Source organism: Mustela putorius, unplaced genomic scaffold (assembly GCF_011764305.1).
Source record: "Mustela putorius furo isolate JIRA1106 unplaced genomic scaffold, ASM1176430v1.1 tig00000580_pilon_pilon_pilon, whole genome shotgun sequence".
In the NCBI taxonomy this organism is placed as follows: Eukaryota; Metazoa; Chordata; class Mammalia; order Carnivora; family Mustelidae; genus Mustela; species Mustela putorius.
The window spans coordinates 3,104,710-3,124,986 of NW_025421423.1; the positions used below are offsets into that span (position 1 = coordinate 3,104,710).

General features: G+C 48.3%; 1 protein-coding gene across 1 annotated transcript in view; it reads left to right on the plus strand.

The window, feature by feature from the left end:
- The window catches only part of TMOD1 (tropomodulin 1), an 83,684-nt gene that overhangs the window by 17,917 nt on the left and 45,490 nt on the right, over nucleotides 1-20,277 (plus strand). The window contains exon 2 of the mRNA XM_045081609.1: nucleotides 2,544-2,709. Coding sequence (XP_044937544.1) covers nucleotides 2,590-2,709 — 120 coding nt within the window. The 5' untranslated portion in view covers nucleotides 2,544-2,589. The remainder of the gene's footprint in view (nucleotides 1-2,543; nucleotides 2,710-20,277) is intronic.

Below are 20,277 nucleotides of genomic sequence, written 5' to 3' on the forward strand. Positions count from 1 at the left end.
TTCCCTATGTGTACTAAGCAGGGGAGTTCTTCGGGAATGTTCATGATTACACCCCTCAGGGTGGCATGTCTGGAGGTGGCCTGCCTGTCCCTCCTTCAAGGGCCCCCTAGTCACCACCTACGTCTCTCTCCTCGTGCCTTTGCAACTGCTCTTCCTACTGTCCTGTTTGGCAGCTAGTTCAGAGGTGGCTCTGTGAGTTAGTTCTGGAAGCCTCTGTACCTTTCATTGGTGTCCCTCTTGGCTATAGAAGCTTTCCTGGTTCCACTCAAGAAAAGCCAAATTAGGGTATTCTCTGCGCACATTCACAGAAGGTTTTGTTTTTTGGTTTTGGTTTTGGTTTTTGGTTTTTGGTTTTCATCTATGCCAGGCATTGTCAGCTGCTTGTGCTTTCTTTGGAAATAAAAAGAAAGGAATCAAGGGGGACCCATTTATGGTCTGAACATCACATTCTTGGGGTCTGGGCAAAGGAAGATGTCAGACCAAGCTGAGCCATTCTTAGAGAAAAGGCTGGCACTGGGGTTTTCTGTGTTTGGGAAGCAAGTCCTCTCTTATCAGACCGGCCTGCTGTATTTCTCCTGCAAATATGCTGGCACACGCACAGACGTACATTAATAACACGTCTCTCTACTTTCCGAAATGGAGGCTTTTCCTGTCGGCTTAGGGAACTTTAAGTGCACGGACTGTTTTTAGTTAACAATTATTCTCCAGCTTTTTGATTGAGGAGTTGACTGTCTTTTCCTAGCCTTCCTTTCTCTTTCTCTCTATGCTGGAAAAGCCCATCAGTCCTGTCACAGAGGAGCCATGGGTGTGTGTGTGTGTGTGCGGGTGTGTGCATGTGCGTGTGTGTGTTTGCGTAGGGATCTAAAAACACAAACTGCTGGTGAAGGCGATACTGATCGAATTCGTTTGCTGGGGCTGCCGGAACAAAGTACCACAAAAAGCATGGCCTAAACAACAGACGTGTATCGCCTCAAAGTTCTGGAGGCTGAAAGTCCAAGATCAAGGTGTCGGCAGGGTTGGTTCCTTCCAAGGGCCATGGGGTCTGCTGCAGGCTTCTCCCTCTGCTTCTGGTGCTTTGCTGACAGTCTGCAGTGTTCCTCAGTCTGTTGAAAGCATCACCCTGGTCTCTTCAGCCTCACAAATGTTCCCGAGTGTGTGTCTGTCCAAATTTCCACATTTTACAAGGCTGCCAGTCCTTGGATGGGGATCTCACTCTGCTGTAGTACAACCTTGTGTAAACTGAACGAATTAGGTCTGCAATGATTCTATTTCCAGACAATGTCACATTCTTCCTTGCAGTGTGGTGCTGGCTTCCGGAAGTCCTGGGGGCTGGAACTTCCACAGATGAATTTGAGGTGGGGGGCACAATTCAACCCCTAACAGCTGTACACAGGAGTGTATTCCATTCCACAGCATTGAGGGAAGTCCTGAGCTACTGCTCCCTGTATAGCCTGTCAGCTTCAGAAAGGAGGGCTAAGGGGGAACAGGCTCAAACACAAAGATGCCGGCAGCTTCCGCAGCAAGCTGATGTTTTCCAAAAGGAGAAGATGAAGTTCCAGCCCCCAGGACTTCCGGAAGCCAGAATATGTATATTCCCAGAGTTGCCTGATGCAGGTAGAACTGCAATTAGGTTCATTTCAGTAAAAGGCACCCTGTTGCATGTGTGGCCCCAGGGTTGGGCCCTGGGGGAAGGGGGATGCAGCAAACTGGCACCCTGGCAGTGGGGAACGCCACAGGCCATGGATGTGAGCTGAGTGGAGAGTGTGGACCCAGCGCGAGGGGCGGAGTGAGCTTTGCTTAGTGACTGGACACAGAGGCTTCACAGAGGAGGTGATGTGTGAGCTGGGCTTGTCCCATGACCAGACACATTGAGCCAACAGGGAAGGACAGAGGGCTTAGGGCAGATCAGGATACATATGGTGGTTCTAGAACTTCCTGGAAGCATGATTCCCATGAGTCACTCAACCTCCCTAAGCTCCATGTCCATAAAATGAGGGTGACAACAAATACCTCCCTCAGAGGTTAAATTAGAAAATCCTTGTGATATGCCTAACCCAGGGCTTGGATGTGGTGGTAAATGTTAGCGATTATCGCTGGCTGCTTTCTGCGAGGCTTGATCGAGATGTTGTAGGGGAAGGACCTGCAGGAAGCAGGTGTTCAACTGACACCCCTCCACTTATAAAATCAGCTTTGGCAGACCTTCCACCATTCATGTTTTCCCTCAGGGCAGGGGGTGAAGGGTGGAGGGCGTTTGAACAGAAAAACGCCAGAACTACTTAAAGAATAAATAGTTTTCAGGCACTCACAAACCATTTACAGTTCCCCGTTTCCTTGGAATTAATGGCCATGCCAATATCGTCAATTACAATTTAGTGGGTCACATGCCATCAGGACTCTCATCTTGCATGGAGAATTAATCTGACTTAGAGTGTTCCTGACCATTCACAGAGTGTGCCGGGCCACCACGTGCCCATCAAGCATTGATTTGTTCTGAGAGAGAAAATCCAAGAAAGGTCTTTCTAAGATTTTTCTCTTTCCGGTAGGTCATAGATCACAGAAAGCCGGAAGACAAGCACAGATTCTCTTACCATGTCGTACAGACGAGAGCTAGAGAAATACCGGGACCTGGATGAAGATGAAATCCTCGGAGCCCTCACGGAGGAAGAGCTCAGGACCCTGGAAAATGAACTGGATGAGCTGGACCCTGATGTGAGTAGGCACGAAAGGGGACCATGTCATGACAGATGCAGGGACACAATCATTACCACCTGGGGAAGGGACAGGGGCAGACTTCCCATAGCTACTTTTTCCTGTTTCCTTCTGTGGCAATGACCCTGGAATAACACTGCCCTTTGCAGGGCTGTGTGTTTCCTTCTGTAGCAATGACCCTGGAATAACACTGCCTTTTGCAGGGCTGTGTGTGTGTGTGTTGTGTTTGTCAGGGTTGTCTAGAACAACAGAATCAGTAGAATATGTTTATTCACAAAGGGAAGAGATGTATTGTAAGGAATTGGCTCACATGATTATGGAGGCTGACAGGTCCCAAGACATGCAGTCAGCAAGCTGGAAATCCAAGAGGGCTGGCCATGTGGGTCCAGCCTGGGTCCAAAGGCCTGGAGAACCAGCAGAGCTGATGGTGTGGTTTCAGTCTGAAGACCAGAAGGCGCAAATCCCAGGCAAAGCCGATGTTTGAGTTGGAGTCTGCAGGGAGGAGGGAAACCAAGGCAGTTTTGAGGGTCAGGAGGGTCCAGATTTTTGTTCTATTCAGAACTTCTGATTGGGTACCTCCCCCCATTAGGGAAGGCAGTCTGCTTTATTCAGGTTCAGATGTTAATCTCATCCAGAAACATCCTTACATGCATGCCCAGAAAAATGTTTAACCAAATATCTGGGTACCCCATTGCCCTGTCCAGTTGACACATAGAATTAACCATCACAAGTCTACTCTTTGCCCACTTTGCAGCCATACGCATCCAAAACCTTACTTCTCCCATTATAAAGACAATAACGAGGTTGTAAGAGGAAGGGAGAGTCCAGAAGAGGACGTGAAGTCCTTAAGTGGTCCTGTCCCTGATATCCCATAATACTTAAGGGCTATGGTATGAAATTAACAATGCCTAAGTACTACGGTATAAAATCAGTACCTCTTATGCTACATGATAAGAGAGTAAGAGAGGGGGAAAAAGCAAAGATACTTGCTTCACTCAAACACACACACACACACACACACATTCAAAAAAAAAATGAGGAGGAAACCCTCATGACAATTATAGTCCTTGTTTCTCTAACTGGTCACATGGTTGTTGCCGCTGTAACTACCTTCTCCCACGCCCCATTCTGTATTCCCTTTGCCTTCAGCAAGCCCCTCATTGGTCATGATCCTTTGCTTGGTTGGATGACTCAAACCTTCATTCCTGAAGGGTCTGGGCCCATGGTAACCTACTTGGATTGGGCTGTTGTCGTTTTCCACTGACTCTAGTCATAGGACATGGCGCTCGTAAGAGGCCCCGTCAGCAGTCTCTGGATGCAGGCAAACACTTACGTACTTCCGTCATGGGGCAGTGGCCCAACTCCATATCAGGCACCCTAATCAGTAGAGAAACTCCTTCTGTGCCTATTGACTCAGTGACATAAGGAGCCCTGAGGGCTGGGTGGCAGTCTCAATGTCCAGTCCAATGGAATTAATGTTGTGTCTCCTGGTGGAAGCATTCCTCCCTTTGGGACTAAGACCTCCAGGCCAGAAGAACATAAGGTCACAGGGATAGGAAGCAAACATGTCACTAGGGGTCACAGTGAGGAGGCCATCTTCCATTTCTACCCATGATTCCTGGATCCATGAATTCTCACTAGTGAAGAAATAGCACCAGGTGCTGGACACAGATTCAGAGCAAGTAGAGTCTTCTAGAGAACCAGCCTCGTAAGGTGCTGTTTCCTTCCTGGAACTGCAGCACGTCTGCAAAAGCCACTTCCACCATTCTCTCCAGCTAGCTGCTGCAGGGTCGCAGGGACCCCGAGTTGTAGAAGGAATTAACTGGAGAATGAAGTACTGCAAGTGTCTCTTTCCCTTGTGGGACACAATTTTATCATTGCATTTCACGGTTGGCACATCTAAGAAGCGTGTTTAATGCTCAGAATTGGCCTCTGCCATCAGGATCACAGGTTCAAGGGGCAGGAGGCTCCTCAGTCCGGTGTGTGGTTTGACCAACCACAAAGGAGCCATGAGCAGGGCAGAGACAGGGATTCCCAGGTGGCCTGTTAGACAGGGGCCTTCCTCCTCTATCTATACTCAGCTCCCCAGGTCCATGCTCAGTCCGGAGAAAGTACATAATGAATATTACTGAAGGAACTGAATTTTCCATTTTGTATATTTTTAGTTAAAAATGGAGCATTTCACACCTTTCTTTGAAAACCTGTCATCGCTCAGTTGTGATTTAACAGTGATCCGTGAAGAAAAGAACACCACTCCACCATTGCACTAACCTTCAAGTGATCACAGCCAGAGCAGAGGGAGAAATGCAGGACTAGAGGTTAGCTGTCCCAGCGCCAACCCTGGGCCTGTCTCTTACTCTTCATGTGACCTTGGGCCAGTCACTGTCCTTCCCTAGGCCTCAGTGTCCCCCATCCATGAGATGATGGAGTTGAATAGTCCCTTCAGGGCTCAGCAGCCATGTGCTTTTAACCTGACCTTATCTCCAGGTTCAAATAAAGGTCTTCTTTCTAGAAAACCCAGATACCCAGTCTAAGGGTCCTGGGTCCTAGGCCCTGTAGAATGACAAAGGCCTCTTGCTATTATGACATCCGCCTACCCAGCCTCGAGGAGATGGACCCTCTGATGACGCCACTCCAGGGCTTTGGAAAGCAGTGTTGGTGCGCAAACCCTGGATCTCCTCCTCCCTCCCCTGCACTCCTGCTGCCCTGAAGCCTGGGCTTTGGGAAAAACAAGCGCTATAGGCAAGGAATAACCAGGCTTCCAGCTTTATTGCTGTGAGATGATTCTGTTCTAATTCAATCCCAGACCACTGTCTCGTAGAATTACGCAAACGAGCAGCTTTAAAAAGTGAGAGCCAAAGGGGATGCAGCGACTTTTGCCAGCTCAGTAAACATGGCATAGAGACCTGCCAGGTACCAGGCCCTGTGCGGGCCACCACAGGGGAGCCTGGTGGGGACCCTGCCATCCCGTGTCAGTCCACTCAGGCTGGAGGAGCGCAAGCGTGATAACCAGCGTCCTCCGTGGGCACAGACGGGGAGCTCAGGGAGACGACTGATTTTTCCTGGTGGGAGGCTTCACAGAGCAGGCGATTGGGGCCCTGGGCCCTGGGATTTTTCTGAGTCAAGAATAAAAACAAAGAATTCTAGGCCCAATGGAGGCCGCGTGCAAAGCTCACATACAAAAGGCAACTGGGGACAGTGGTAATTAGAATCTCAGTGCGGTTTCTGTGGGGGTTAGATGACCTTGGAAGGAGGTTTGGGTTGGTAGGTGGTGGGGGTGGGGGGATGGGGTGGAACTGGAGAGTTTAGATTTTTCTCCGTAGGCCCGAGGAATCTTTGAGGGGCAGTGACTTGGTGGACTTGCTGGTTTCAGGAGCTTTGAGGACAGATGGACCAAAGGAGGTGCCAGTGAGATGGGTGGGAGGTGGAAGGCCTGGCTGGTTGGTGGGAGAGCTCCTTTCTGAAGCTAAGGAAGGGCCCCACCCCTCCCCACAAGCTTTCCACCATATTGCAGACTTGCTGTCCCCAGCGCAATGAAGAGCAAAGCCTTCTGTCTCTGGCCTTCTTGCTCCGGGTGGGGTTGGAGTGAGATGAGGCTGTGTCTGCAAGTCACAGGGATGGTGCCAAAGGTCCAAGCCAAGCATCAGACCTGAAGGGGACAGGGGGAGGTAGAAGAGCCTTCTCAGGACGGGAGTATAGCCCTTACCTAAGGCCTCTCGGACCCCCAGCTGGGAGCTCTGTTTCAGCTCTAACCTGGCAAAGGGCTCCCCCAGTAAATCAAGGTCTCTGGCCTCGGTAGCAAATCCCCCCTCACACAGCCAGCACCCCTACCCTTCTCCCAGAAGATCAGCAGGAGGGTGGGTGCCCTGGAGGGACAGAGAACCTAGGGCCCAGAAAGCTAACTTGCCCCCGTCATAGGACCAGGGTGTGGAGGCTCGGATTCCAGACAGGCTCCAAGGGCTCTCTCAGCTTCCACTCCAAAAGGAGGAAAATAAATGTGCTTTCAGATTTGGAGAAGGGTTGAGCAATCGAGACCCGTGATTCTCATACCATTGTGGTTTCAGAATGGACATTTTCAAAGACCCCTTTCTCTCTAAGTCCAAGAACGAGGAAAGAGAAGTCAGAGAGAAGATAGGAGATAACAGAGACCAGTGGAGTTTTTTTTTGTTCCTGCCACACAATTGGTCCCTTCATGGAGATGTCTCCGTTACCTGATTTGCAAGTCAGTGTGTGAGTTTCAAAAAGATCTAGTGGGCTCCCTACTTTCCGAGAGCACAAACATTCCAGCTCTGTTTCACCTGCCCTTGGCCCGTGTTCTGAGGCCAGCACAGGAAGAGGCCAAAGGTATGCAGACCAGGAGAGGTCTGGTGCCAGCCATCCGGGAGGAGCACGGGGATCAGGAGAGCCCATGCCCCCAACTTTCAGAGCAGGAACTGACCAAGAGAGGAGAAGGAGATTGCTCTAGGTCACAGGTCCCAGCAGAACGAGATCAGGCCCCTGGTCCTCTGCCCTGTCTGGGACACTCTATACAGCTTCTACTTCCTTTTCTGTTTAACAGGGGCATACAGGGCACTTCTTATGCCCAGGCACTGTTCTAAGCACCTTGAAAATCTTCACACATTCCACCATCACCATAATCCTGTGATGCAGGTGCTGTTATCAGCCCCATTTTGCAGTTGAAAAAACTGAGAGGTGAAGTAAATTGTCCAGGGCCCCACCCTAGGCAGTGAGGAGCCAGGATATGGTTCTGAGAGCCAATCTGAAGCCCCACGGGGGTCTCAGAAAGAACGTTTGAGCCACAGATGTGCTCTGCTTTTGCAGGGGCGAGTGCTGGATACAAAATCACCCTCCTTTCCTCCTGGAAGCATCCTGAAAGGCACAAGTCCGTGCTCGGTCCTGGCTCCTCTCCCAACTCAGGCATGTGTCTTCCCTCTTTGGAGCTGGGTTTCCCTCTCTGAAAAAGGGGAGCAGTCAGCATGGATGCCTCTGACACCCCCTCCAGCTTTAACCAGCTACGGTTTGACGAGCAGCACCCGGCAGTCTGATTACCTGAATTCAGCTGACACTTCAGGGGGTTAGGGTTTCAGTGATGCAACTGTTAAGCCCCGTGGTCACGTGACAGAGTAGAGTACTCCGGAGTTGGAAAGCGGCTTTGTTTGCAGCAGAGGATTCCAAGCTTGTGCACTTAAAAAAAAAGAGAGAGAGAAAGAGAGAGGGAAAGAAAGAAAGCAAGGGGGAAAAACAAGTCCCTGAAACTTTCTATCTCTCACTCTGTGGCCTGGAAAAACTCGAGCTTATCATGAGATTGTTGCCCTTGGACTCCCGCGGGAGAGGAATGCTCCCTGTGCTAAAAGTATCCACTGTTGACTGATTCCCCAAGAGGATCTGCCCTTTCTCGTCTCTCTGGAGTTAAGTGGATGCCGCCGTGACACCGAGCCAACTCCTTGGTTCAGTTCGCCTTTGCACCAGGCAGTGCGGGGGCCGGGGGGACAACATAGAGAAACATCAAAGACCCACCGGTCATACTGTGACTTGTGCCGGGTACCGTGTGCTAGTTCTTAGGGGATCAGTAGGTAGTTAACGTTTACTGGTGGTGCCATGGGCATAGTTTGTGTGGATGATCTCATTTAATCTTCCGACAGGTTTGGTCAGGGGACCCATTTTAAAGATGGGGAATCTGAGGCTTGGAGAGAGGACGTAACCTACCCAGGCTGTAACAGTCAGTGCTGGGATTCCAGCCTCCAGTCCTCGCCCCTCAAGCCTGTGCTGTTAATCACCACCTCCTGGGAGCACCTGTGGGCTGGGGCCTGCCAGGGCCTGGGATGGGGAATGACCAGCAAGTTGTTCTTTCCTGATACAATTTCCTTTGAAGTTGTTAGGTGAGTTTCACCATCCATGCTAATCTTCTAAAAAAGAAAGGAAGGAAGGAAAGAAGGAAGGAAGGCAGAAAGAAAGAAAGAAAGAAACCAAGAATTTCCTTGTAAATACTGCTTGATAATGAAGCTTTGGGGAAAAGGAAGAATTTTTCTAAAGTGTCTCAGTAAAAGGATTAAAATATTAGCAGGAGGGAAGATGGTAGAGATAATCCCAACCTTATAAAGAAATCGGGTTATGTGGTTTGGTTTTGAAGTCAGCGATTGGGAGGCTATGGCCCGTTATAGCCTCAGAAACAGCAGTGGGAAGGAGCAGTCTCCCTGCAGGGCCCCAAATAATTATTATAGCTCTTTTTTTCTGTGGAGGGCTTCTTACAGGCCGGTACTGTGCTAAGTGTTGTATGGGCATCACCTCTATAAGGATCACTACAAGGATCCTATGAGATAGGTCGTTAAAGGTTGTGGTCCAGACATCCTTAAAAAAAAACAAAAAACAAAAAACAAAAAACAAGAAATAGACAATCAGAATCGTGCAGCTGGTAGGTGGGAGGTGAGGCTTAGGCAGACCTGTTTTTCCTCATCCATAATGCATCAGGAGTTCTGAGAACAAGGGGCCATGAACAACAGGAAGAAACAATAGAGGAGAAAACCTGGAACTGTAGACTCCCAGCACTGAAAGGACACCTAAAAACCTTCTAACCCTCCCTCACCCACCCCCTGCATATATGTACACAATGCAGCTAAAGAAGCTCTCATTTATGGGGTCCCTCCTGGACACACATCGCTCACTCAATGCTTTTATGCACATCACTGAATCCTCATACCAACCCTATGATATCAGACGTAGTATTGACATTGTAATGAAGAAAAATCAAAACAACAGCAATCCCCTCCCCCCGGAGCCCAGAGAGGGCAATGTTCTTATTCAAGGTCACACAGCAGGTCCGTCGCAGATCCAGGAAGAGAACGCTGGACTTCTGTCGCACGACTTTGCTTCGCATCAGACCCCACAAAATCCTAAAATCCTCCCTGCTCCCCAGATGGTACCCTGTGAGCCAGAAGACGCTCTTGGCCAGGCAGGAAGCAGCCAAGTTTGGTCCAGAGAGCTGTGGTCCTCCCTTGCAACACAAACCAGCAGAATTGTAAGCCCGGGACAGAAGTAAACAGTTGAAATGGAAAGAAATAAATCTCTGCTCTAAAAATAGGCACACATCCTTAGAAACACTGCCGGCCATGTACAGAGCCAAGGATGGACCTGGCAGGGTGAGGGTGAGTGAGGCCAGGTGTTAGTGTGTCCCCACCCTAACCTCTGTCTTCTGGTCCATGACCACCTCCCTGCAAACTCTCCAGCCTCCCCAGGAGCCCTACTTTCTCCTCCGCCCCTCTCCTCCCTGTCTCTTTGCTGGGGGATCTTCTTGGTCTTGGAGCCATTCACCCTATATATAGTTCAAAAAGTCTCCCATTTTTCAAGGCCCAACCTTGTCCTGTCCCCCTCTAACTCACAGCACTGCACCTGCCCCACGCTGAGGACACTGAGCAATTTCCATTTTGATTTTGATGTTTTCAATGGGAAACATTCAAAACACATGGAGTACAGACAATACTATGTTCCCTTCATCTAGATGTAACAAAAGTAAAAATTTTACTTTTTATTATTCAGATCACCCTTAAAAAGAAAAAAAATCACTGTCAATAAGGGTTTTTTTTTAAGACTTTATTTATTTGAGAGAGACAGCGGCTGGCGGGGGGGCGGGGTGAAGGACAGAGAATGAGAGAGAATTTCAAGCAGAGTCCATGCAGAGCCTGGAGCCCACGTGGGGCTCAATCTCAAAATCCTGATATCATGACCCATGCCGAAACCAAGAGTTGGACACCCAATGGACTGTGCCACTCAGGCACTCCTGTAGATAAAGTTTAAACCCCTCTTCCCACCCCTAGCCTCTTCCTCATCTCTCCCCGTCTCCTGGACACTTTCCACTTGAGAGGCAGCAATCCGAGCACCCACATTAGGAAGGTAATATAAGCCAAGGAAGGAAGGTGCGCCAGTTTCTCGAGAAACGTGGCCATCCTGGTTCATCTTTCACTTTTCCACTCTTAAAAGAGATGTGGACATAAGAAAGTTTTTGCTGGCAACTTAACCTCCCAGGAAGAACACTAACAACAACATAGTCAATGATGAATGGTACCTGATTCTAGACCTCTGTGTTGGCGACAGTAGGGAGTGGCGGGGACTGAGGCAAACAGGAGAGTTTGTATTTGACTGAAGGGTACTTGCTCTTTAGGCACACCCATTGTTGCCAAGGTGGATGGAAGGCCCTATGGGGCCTTTATTGCCAGATCATTTAATTTTTCGAGAGATACTGGAATCTGAATTTTTTTAGCAGCAGGGATTGGGGAGAGGGAGGGAGAGAACATTACACAGGCTTCCAGCAGGGCTCAATCTCACGACCCTGAGATCATGAGCTGAGCCAAAATCCAGAGTCAGATGCTTAACTGACTGAACCAGCCAGGAGCCCCTGGACATGTGAAGCTTTATATGCAAGTTCCCTCTTTTAAAATGTTGATGCCACATTTAAATGCACAGCCAAACCAACCCAAGTTTGGGCATTCAATTTGGACTGTAGGTCTCCTAGTTTGCAACTTAGCTCTGTTCTGAATAACAGGCTTTCATGTTTGTTTATACACACACACACACACACACACACAAATAGAAGGATGGTCAGATGTATGAAAAGCACCTAGCCCAATGCCTGACGCACAGTAGCAGCTTAATAAATGTTTCTTGAACCTGAATATACACTTTGCCGACGAGAATCTAGGCCTCTTAAATTTGGAGTCACACTGTACCACCAAATACAGCGCAGCCAGGGACAGTTGTATAAGTTGTGCATTGCAGGAAACATTGTCCACATAAATGTAATGTAATATAATGTAATTGAAGTTATGCAGTACACAACTTCCCCAATCAGATGTCGATATTCTGAGTGCCCCCACCATTCAGTGTCTGTTCAGTTGAATGGAAATGAATAATTACTCCTTATGATGATGAAACTAACAGGCAGTAAGCTGCATCTGTATGGAGTTCACACCTTTATTCTGAGGCTTGATGCTAAAAAGGCTTTTGAACTTCATTTGAGAGGAGAATCCGAAGTCAGAGAACACCAAGTGCATGGTCTGTGGCTTCACAGCCCTGGGATGAGAACCTAGGTTGTCAGTCAGGATGCTCTTGGTGACAAGTGTAAGAGACTGAAAATAATGTGACATGAGCAGTGGTTTATTCATCCCTCAAGTTTGAGTCCAGAAGTGGGCCTTTTAGGGCTGGTATGGAGCACAGCTCCCCATGCTTCCCAGGCTCCCAGATTCCATCCAGCTCATCTCTGGCTAGCCCTGGGGTACCATCCTCACCCTTGTGGTCCAGGGTGGTGGCCGTCATAGCTGCACACGAGACATCAGACAAGAGGAAAAGGGGAGAAAAAGGAAAGGAAAAAACCATATGTAACCAACCTTTAAGGAAGGTTACTAGAACTCTCCACTGGACCCTTCTTATTGACCATGGCTTGGTGACGTCGTCACTCACCCGACCTGCAAGGGAGCCTGGGAAAAGTAGTCTTTAGTCTCAGAGGCCTTGGGCTCAGCTCTAAGAGTAGAGTGCTCTTAGTGCCAATGAAGGGGAGGTATGATATCGGGGACTGTCTAGAGGCTGTCACTGTGAGTTTGCCAGCTTGATGGCCTGAGGTCCCACTCTGCCGAAAGGTCCAAGGCAGAGCTGGGAGGAAATGAACCACATTCAGGCCCTTAAAGAAAACATCCCATGAAGCCAGTCTGCATATCCCAAAACTCCCATCTGTGAACTGGCCCCATCCTGGACACCCCCACCCTGGCACCTTTCATATGTCCCCTCCCCCAACTCTGCCTGGGAAGCAGTCAGGTGGCCTTGACCACAGGTGTGATGCTGACCTGGAGGGTGTCCACGTAATACCAGCCTTCCCCAGTGGGAGCAGCAGGGCCGTGTGGGTGGGGACTATTCTGAATACATGTTCTTAGTGCCCAGTGCTTGGGGCTGGGGAGGCGGAGAAGACGAAGATACATCCCACTGGGTCTCCCTGGGGAGAGAGACATAGCGTGCTCCAAGACAGAATAAGGTAACATTAAATAAGCACGGGCAGGATGCCTAGAGGAGTTTGGATAGAGAATTTCCAGATCAATGTGGGGAGCCCTGCAAAAGCCAAACAGGGTGCCCAGGGGAAGGACTTTAAAAGACAAATGCAGGGGAGGAGACAGGAGGGAATGCCAGGCAGAGGGCACGGCCTGTGCATAGGAATGGCAACAGGAGAGCAGGGTGCGGCTGTGGAATGTGGAGCAGCCCAGAGAGGCTGGGACCTGGGATCCTGGACGATGGGAAGATTGGGAGGCTGGAGCAGGTTGGGGTCAAACTGAAAAGTTCTCTGTACCAGGCTGATCAATTTGGCTATGACTCTGTAGGTTAGTAGAGGCCCTGGACATCTGTGAGTGGACTGGGGTGCGACCTGGTCGGACGCTGAACTTGGTGAGGTCCGGCTGGCTGACAGGAAGGGAAAGGAGTAAAGAGGGAGAGGTGCAAGCCAGGAGGCCAGCCTGGAGGCTGCTTTCATGCTCCCAGCTGGAGCCATGGCAGCTTGAACAAGGCCAGTATGCACGGGGTGGGACATTTCAGGACCCTGCAGCTTCACACTCCCCCAGACAGATTGTGCCCCTCGTTCTGCCACACCTCTGTCTTTGATGTGCTTTCTATCCCCTGTGACACCCTCCCCTTGGTCCTCCTGCCCTGGCTTTTTCCTGCCTGGAACACTGGGGCCCACCAAGCTTGGGAACCCCCTCCTCCAGGAAGCCAAGGGCAATCACTCATACTTGGACGTGCATCTCCCCTGCAGCTGTGAACCCCGTGGAGCAGGATCCCAGATTCATTTTCTCAAGATGCCCAGGTCCCAGCACAGCAGTGAAACTTTCTTCTTGTATGTGAGGCAGAAAAAGAGGATCAGAACATAGGGAAGGACAGTTTGGCCCAGCTTGTGTTGTGAACACCAGAATGAGATAAAGTGTGCGGTTATGACCAAATGTGCTGTTACAACCATAGCTACTGGACTTGGACCACAGAGTTACCTTTGGATGTCAGCTCTAATGCCCTAGAAGAGTTGGCTGGGGAAGATAGTGACTATTGGGTTTTGCTGGTCCTACAGCAAGGTCAGGGCAGTTGAGCCGAAGGCTTGGATCTTTCCAGAAAGAAAGAGGAAAGGGGGAGATGCCCCGAGTGTGTTGGAGTGGCACTATGATTGAAGAGGGAGGGGCACTTAGAGGTTGGGCCCCACTTGTCCCCTCTGTGCCTGGGGCATGAGTGGTGTGGCCCCCTTTGCTCTTGCTACACTCTCAGGGTAAGTCCCCCACGTGTGACAAGAAAGCTCTGTTGATGGGATGCCTGGGTTGGTTAGGCAAGGCATCTGCCTTTGGCTCGGGTCATGATCTCAGGGTCCTGGGATCGAGCCCCACATCCGGCTCTCTGCTAAGCGGGGAGCCTGCTTCTCGGTCTCCGTCTGTGGTCTTGCTCTCTCTCTCTGATAAATAAATAAAATAAGAAAGAAAGGAAGGAAAGAAGAAAGAAAGAAAGGGAAAGCAAACCTGCAAGCTAGCTTGCTCTGTTGAAGCCCCACCGAGAGATTTCTAGTGGAATCTAGAAGCTGCTGGTGCTCCGTATCATCCAGACCCAGAGGGTCTACAGGGCCTCATTTTAACTGAAAAAAATCTTCAAGTCCAGTTAAAAAAATTTAAAAATTTTATATATATATATATATTTTTTTGTTTTTGTTTTTGTTTTTTTTTCCCCCCACTACCTTGTAAAAGTTAATGGTGTGACTGACTGGCCTATAAAATGTTTGTCCTTCCCGATGTGATGGGCAGGGGTGGGGCATCTAGGATAGGTTTAGGTCATTTAAAATGGGAGGGGGAAGGAAGTCAGTGGGCATTTTGGGCAGTTTAGCCTCCTGAGTTTCACTCTTACCCCAGGACAGGAGCTCCATGCTTCGGAGCCTCCGTTTCTCCATCTGTAAACCGAGACTGGTTTGATAAGGAGGTGAGCTCTGGCTTTCTAACACTTGGAGAGGAGGCCTGGTTCTCATATGGCACCACATCTGGTTTCCAGGGTCTGTTCCTAGAGGAAGGCTGTCAGGTGGGATGGAACATTTTCTGTGGCTTGGAAGTCAAGAGTCCACGGCTCTCGGTCCAGCAGATGACGTCAAGCCAGGCCCTTCCCCCCCAGATCCTCGGCTGCCGTAGAGACACTGTCCTCTGTGGCCCGTTCTCTGCTGGGAAGTTGTGTGGGCTTCAGTCAGAGCACAGGAATCCAGGATCCTGGAGCTCGGACCATGGTGGGGGGTGGGCACCTCTCATATTCCCTTGACCTTAGACATGCTTTATTTGAGAAAAGTGATATAGCTGTTTATTAATTTGGCCACTATGAAGAAGCAGAGGAGGGTACATTTTATGTATGATCAAACACCGGCCTGGAAAGGGTCACACTGATCCTTAGGCATGCAAATTATATAGAGTGTGGTCTGTATGTAAACTCAGACTTTCTGGCTCTTTCTGTGCCTCAGTTTCCTCAACTGGAAATGAAAGAATTGGTCTGCAGGCTCTCTTAGAGGTTTGCAGCCCCTTTAATACTGTGTGTGTGTGTGTGTGTGTGTGTGTTGCCCGAGTGTTGTGCGTGTGTGCATGTCTGAACAAGTCCACAGTGGTCCTAGCTGGGATGGCTTCTGACGTAACCCTAACTATCTATAGCAATGATAATTGTGCAAATACTTGATATTTGGCCTTACTGGCCCCTGTTGGCAGGATATTAGTGCTCCTTACAGCCCTGTTAAGGATCCGTCAAACTTTACATTGTCCTTTGGACAGCTGGACTCCAGAGTGTGGGTGTGCAAGTCAGACTAAGATGATAACCTGCCAAGATGCACATCCAAGTTTTAATTTTCCAGCATTTAAAAGGAAGTCACCATTTAAAAACCCATGAGTGGGGGACCACAGGAAGAGCTCACCTAATTTTTTCCTCTATGATTATTTCTAAAGACCTATTTAAAATTTCATGGGTTTTTATAATTTTTAAAACCACTACATTGAAAACTCATGGGTAGACCTCTTTCTTCCTCTGGTCCAGAGCCTGACATGGGCAAGACACTCGAGTAATTATCTGTCGAATAAATGAGTGAATACGTTGACTTTGTCTACACTGAGTTCTAGTCTGATAGGAATCTTAGATCAGATGTGGCAAAGCGGCAGCCCACAAATCCCATCTGGCCTGCAGATGTGTTTTCTGTGACCTGAACATTGCTTTTAAAATATTTGCACTTTGTATCAGCATTTAAAAATCAAGTGCTTTCACATAAAGATGAGCAGATCTAATAGCACCACCCATATCCTCACACGGAGATAATTCTGGAACTGGATAGCGAGGCACTGGATAACCCAGTGTGCCCCAGTCCCCACCACTCCCAAACATCTCCCACATAACATTGTAGCCTCAGACCGAAGAGCCGTCCTCGTCACAGGAGTACCTTTCCAAGTGTAAGGAGGGGTGTGAATACAAGCTCTGGGTCCTAGGGACTGAGCTCGTCCTCCTGAAGCAAATCTCACCCCTCACCAACCTGTCTTTGGGGGGAAGACGCATGTGTGGCATATGCCTGTCAGAAACTGTCCCCCTCAATGTACCACTGATGTGTGGCCTGGGGGAGCCAGACCGATGCTTCCCTCAGAACTAACCACAGAGAAGGACGTGCCCAGCAGATTCCCCTGAACACACTTGAAGATCAGGAGAACAAGACAGTTTTCTTCAAGGTTAGAGGTTCCGATGACCACGGGCACCGTGGAAGTAGACAACCTTCACCTGCAACGGAATGGCTAGCCATGGACTGTTGTTTGCGGGTCAGTGGAGCTGACCCCCGTTTAGGATCTTAATTAACTCAAAAAGTGAAAACAAGACAGAGTTCTCCATGCAGGCAGTAAGGGACACTCTGCTCTCATTCTACTCCACTTCCTCCATTGACCTTCCCTCTCCCCAGTTGCTCCAAATTAGAGATCTCTTTGCGGGGTCCTGGCCCTGCCTGTTAGCACACTGCCTGGACACATGGGGTGTGTGTTGAATGACCAAGGAACACAGAATGAAAGAGACTTGTCCACTCGTACATGTTCACCTGGTGTTCTCCTGGTCAGAACCACCAACGAAATGGTTGTGGGAGCTCTTTTCCTCATCAATAGGGTAGCCTGTATCTGAGACTCGGTTTTAGGTTCTAAGACTTTTGAGAGATCCAAGGCAGTATTTTCTCACCTACTGAACTTCTCCATAACTAATTTACACAGTGAGGCTCACCACTTCATCAAACAGGACACCATTTTAAATTTGGCCAGCTCTGGCCAATCTCACCATCGCTACCAGCCACAGGCTCACAAAGAGTTTCCTGTCCCTGGCAGTCCCTGGTGGTTTAGCTCCTGCATCAGCCATTTTTATAATTTTCCCCTAGATAACATATGCCTTTTTTTTTTTTAAAGTAGCCTCCACACTCAGCATAGAGCCCCATGTGGGGATTGAACTCACGACTCTGAGATCAAAATCTGAGCTGAGATCGAGGGTTGGCTACTTAACTGACTGAGCCAGCCAGGCTTCCCAACATATGCCATTTTAAATAACAGCTTTATTTGAGATGTAATTCACATACTGTGAAATTCACCCACTTAAAGCGTACAATGCAGTGGGTCTTATTTTTTGTTTTTTGTTTTTTTAGTATAGTCACAGAGTTGTACAACCTCACACAATCAACATTAGAACATTTTCATCGCCTAATAAAGAAACCCCTATTTCTCTCCAGCCTCCCCAGCTTGAGGCAGCCAATCATCTACTTTCTGTCTCTACAGATCTGAAGCTTCATATAAATGGATTCCAATATTGTAGTCCTTCGCCTGGCTTCTTGCACTTAACACGATGTGTTCAAGGTTTTGCCTATGTTGTCATATGTATCACTGCTACATTTCTTTTTATCCCCAACTAACGCTCTGTTGTATGGCTGTACCACATTCTGTTTATGCACCCATCATTTGATGGACATTTGAGTTGTTTCAAGTTTTTGGCTACTCTGAAAATGCTACTGGGCTACTATTCCCACCAACACTTGTGATTATCTGTCTTTTTTACTCTAACCACCCTGGCAGGTGTGAAGTAGTGTCTCATTCTAGGTTTGACTTGCATTTCCTTGATGGCTAATGACGTTGAGCATCTTTTCATATGTGCATTGGCCGTTTTTATGTCCTCCTTGGAGAAACGTCTATTCAGATCATTTGCCCATCTTTTTTTTTTTTTTAAAGATTTTATTTATTTATTTGACAGGCAGAGATTACAAGTAGGCCGAGAGGCAGGCAGAGAGAGAGGAGGCAGAGAGAGAGGAGGCAAAGAGAGAGGAGGAAGCAGGCTCCCTGCTGAGCAGAGAGCCCGATGCGGGGCTCGATCCCAAGAGCCTGGGATCATGACCTGAGCCAAAGGCAGAGGCTTTAACCCACTGAGCCACCCAGGCTCCCCCATTTGCCCATCTTTAAACTGGGTTACTTATCTTATATTTTGAGTTATAAGTGATCTTTATATATTCTGAATATTATACCCTTATCAGATAGATGATCTGCAAAAATTTTCTCTCAAATTGTGGGTTTCACATTCTTGCTAGGCTCCTTTGAAGCATAAACATTTTTATTTTCGATGAAGTCATTTTATCCATTTTTTCTTTTGTTGCTTATTGTTTTAGTACCATATCCAAGAAACCATTGCCCAATCTAGGGTCACAGAGATTTATGCCTATTTTCTTCTAAAAGTTTTGTAGTCTTAGCTCTTATATTTAGATCTTTGATGCGCTCAAAGTTAATTTTTATGTATCATGTGAGATCATGTGCCATTTTTGAAAACAAGTTAAAATGATAAATAACCAGGAGTTTAAGAAATATGCAGCAGTCTGCATATTTTTAATTGAATATAATGTTATGTTTTATTAAGTATATCACTTAGTGGGAAAAAAAACTTTAACCCTAAAGAGGTTATAGTCTCAATATTTACTTTAAAAATCCAATAAACAAAGTTAGAAATGGCCTTTGATATTTTTGTTTCTTAAAAAAAATCAACTGCTTTCAGTGAAGATTTAAATCAATGAAACCATACTTTAACCTGATGAATAAGTAATATTTTAAAAATACATTAGAAAGATCTTCATTCCCCTATTGTGATGATATGGGCTTCAATTTAGTAGTAGTTCTCAGTTAGCGGTGATTTTGGCCCCCACCCCCAGGGGGAATCTAGCAGTGTTTGGAGAGATTTTTGGTTGTCACAACTTGGAGATGAGGTCCGACCAGCATCCATTAGGTCAAGGACACAGATGCTGGCCTATAGTTGACAATGCCTAGAACAGCCCCCACCACAAGGAATCATCCAGCCCCAAATGTTAATTGTGCCAAGGTTAAGAATCCCTACTTTAACGAAAGCAGTGGCCGCTATCAGATATATTCTAAAAGAGATGTGAGTTTGCAAGCCCTTTCCCCTTCAGTTCTAGCCTTGTGGGTTTCTCCCATCTCTGAGCTTTTAAGGGCCAGCACGTGCCCCAGCACCTTACAGCAGCTGTCAAAACCCTTTACGGTGACAACAACCTATCAGGTCTTTTACTGTGGGGATCGTTGGGAAAACGCTTGCTTTCCGTGCTTTATATTTGCATGTCTTCATTTTTTGAATTTTGAGATCTATTTGGATAATACATCTCCATTTCAACATACATGTTTGGGTAACCATCTCCTGTTAAAATGAATTCCATCTGACCAGAAGTAGCAATCTGTGAGCGCTGGGCGGTGGGCTAAGCACTCTTCCTGCATTAGCTCAACAAGCCTGAGAGAGCTGATTATTCACATTTTATGGCCTTAGAAACTGAGGCCCCGTGAGACGAGGCGACCTGCCCATGCTTGTACAGCTAGAGTCAGCCCACGTCAGGCCAGGGCGTAAGCCTGTCGGGGTGGTCAACTGTGAGCTGCAGGCATGTCACAGAGAATCTGGTTTACTCCCCGTGGGTAATCACAGACAGAGGTTTATGGGACAGTTAGGTGGTTCTCTCTCTCACTTGAATCCCCGCAAGTGCCCCACCATGGGAGAGAAGGTGTGGACATGCCGCTGGCCACAGCAAACCCCATCTTGCCCGGGCCATGCCCACAGAAGTTGCCTCCCCTGTGGGCCTCATCCGTCCATCATCCAGTGTGTCATGGTGGACAGTACCTGAGGACGGCTGCTTCAGGGAAATTGGGGTGTCTGTGGCATCATTTATCTTCTTGATGCTCACCCCCAAATCAGTCATGGCTTGATTTTCTACCTACTGGCCATCCTTTGGTAACATGTTCCAACTCCCAGATGTCTTTGCCGATTCATGGTCCAGGTCCATTTGCACTCAGGGGCCCGAGGGGAGCAGCCCCACTGTGGTAAATGGTGGTAAACCTTCTTGTGAAAAATCATACTAAAGTAAAGCAGTGGTCTTGTCTTCCTGAGCTTTCGCTCTCGGTGCCCAGGCCCACAGCTGTCTTCATATACCTGATGTCATCCCCATCCCCTCCCGGAGGGGGCTTTCCAAAGGATCCAGACTGTGTGGGAGTGGCCAAA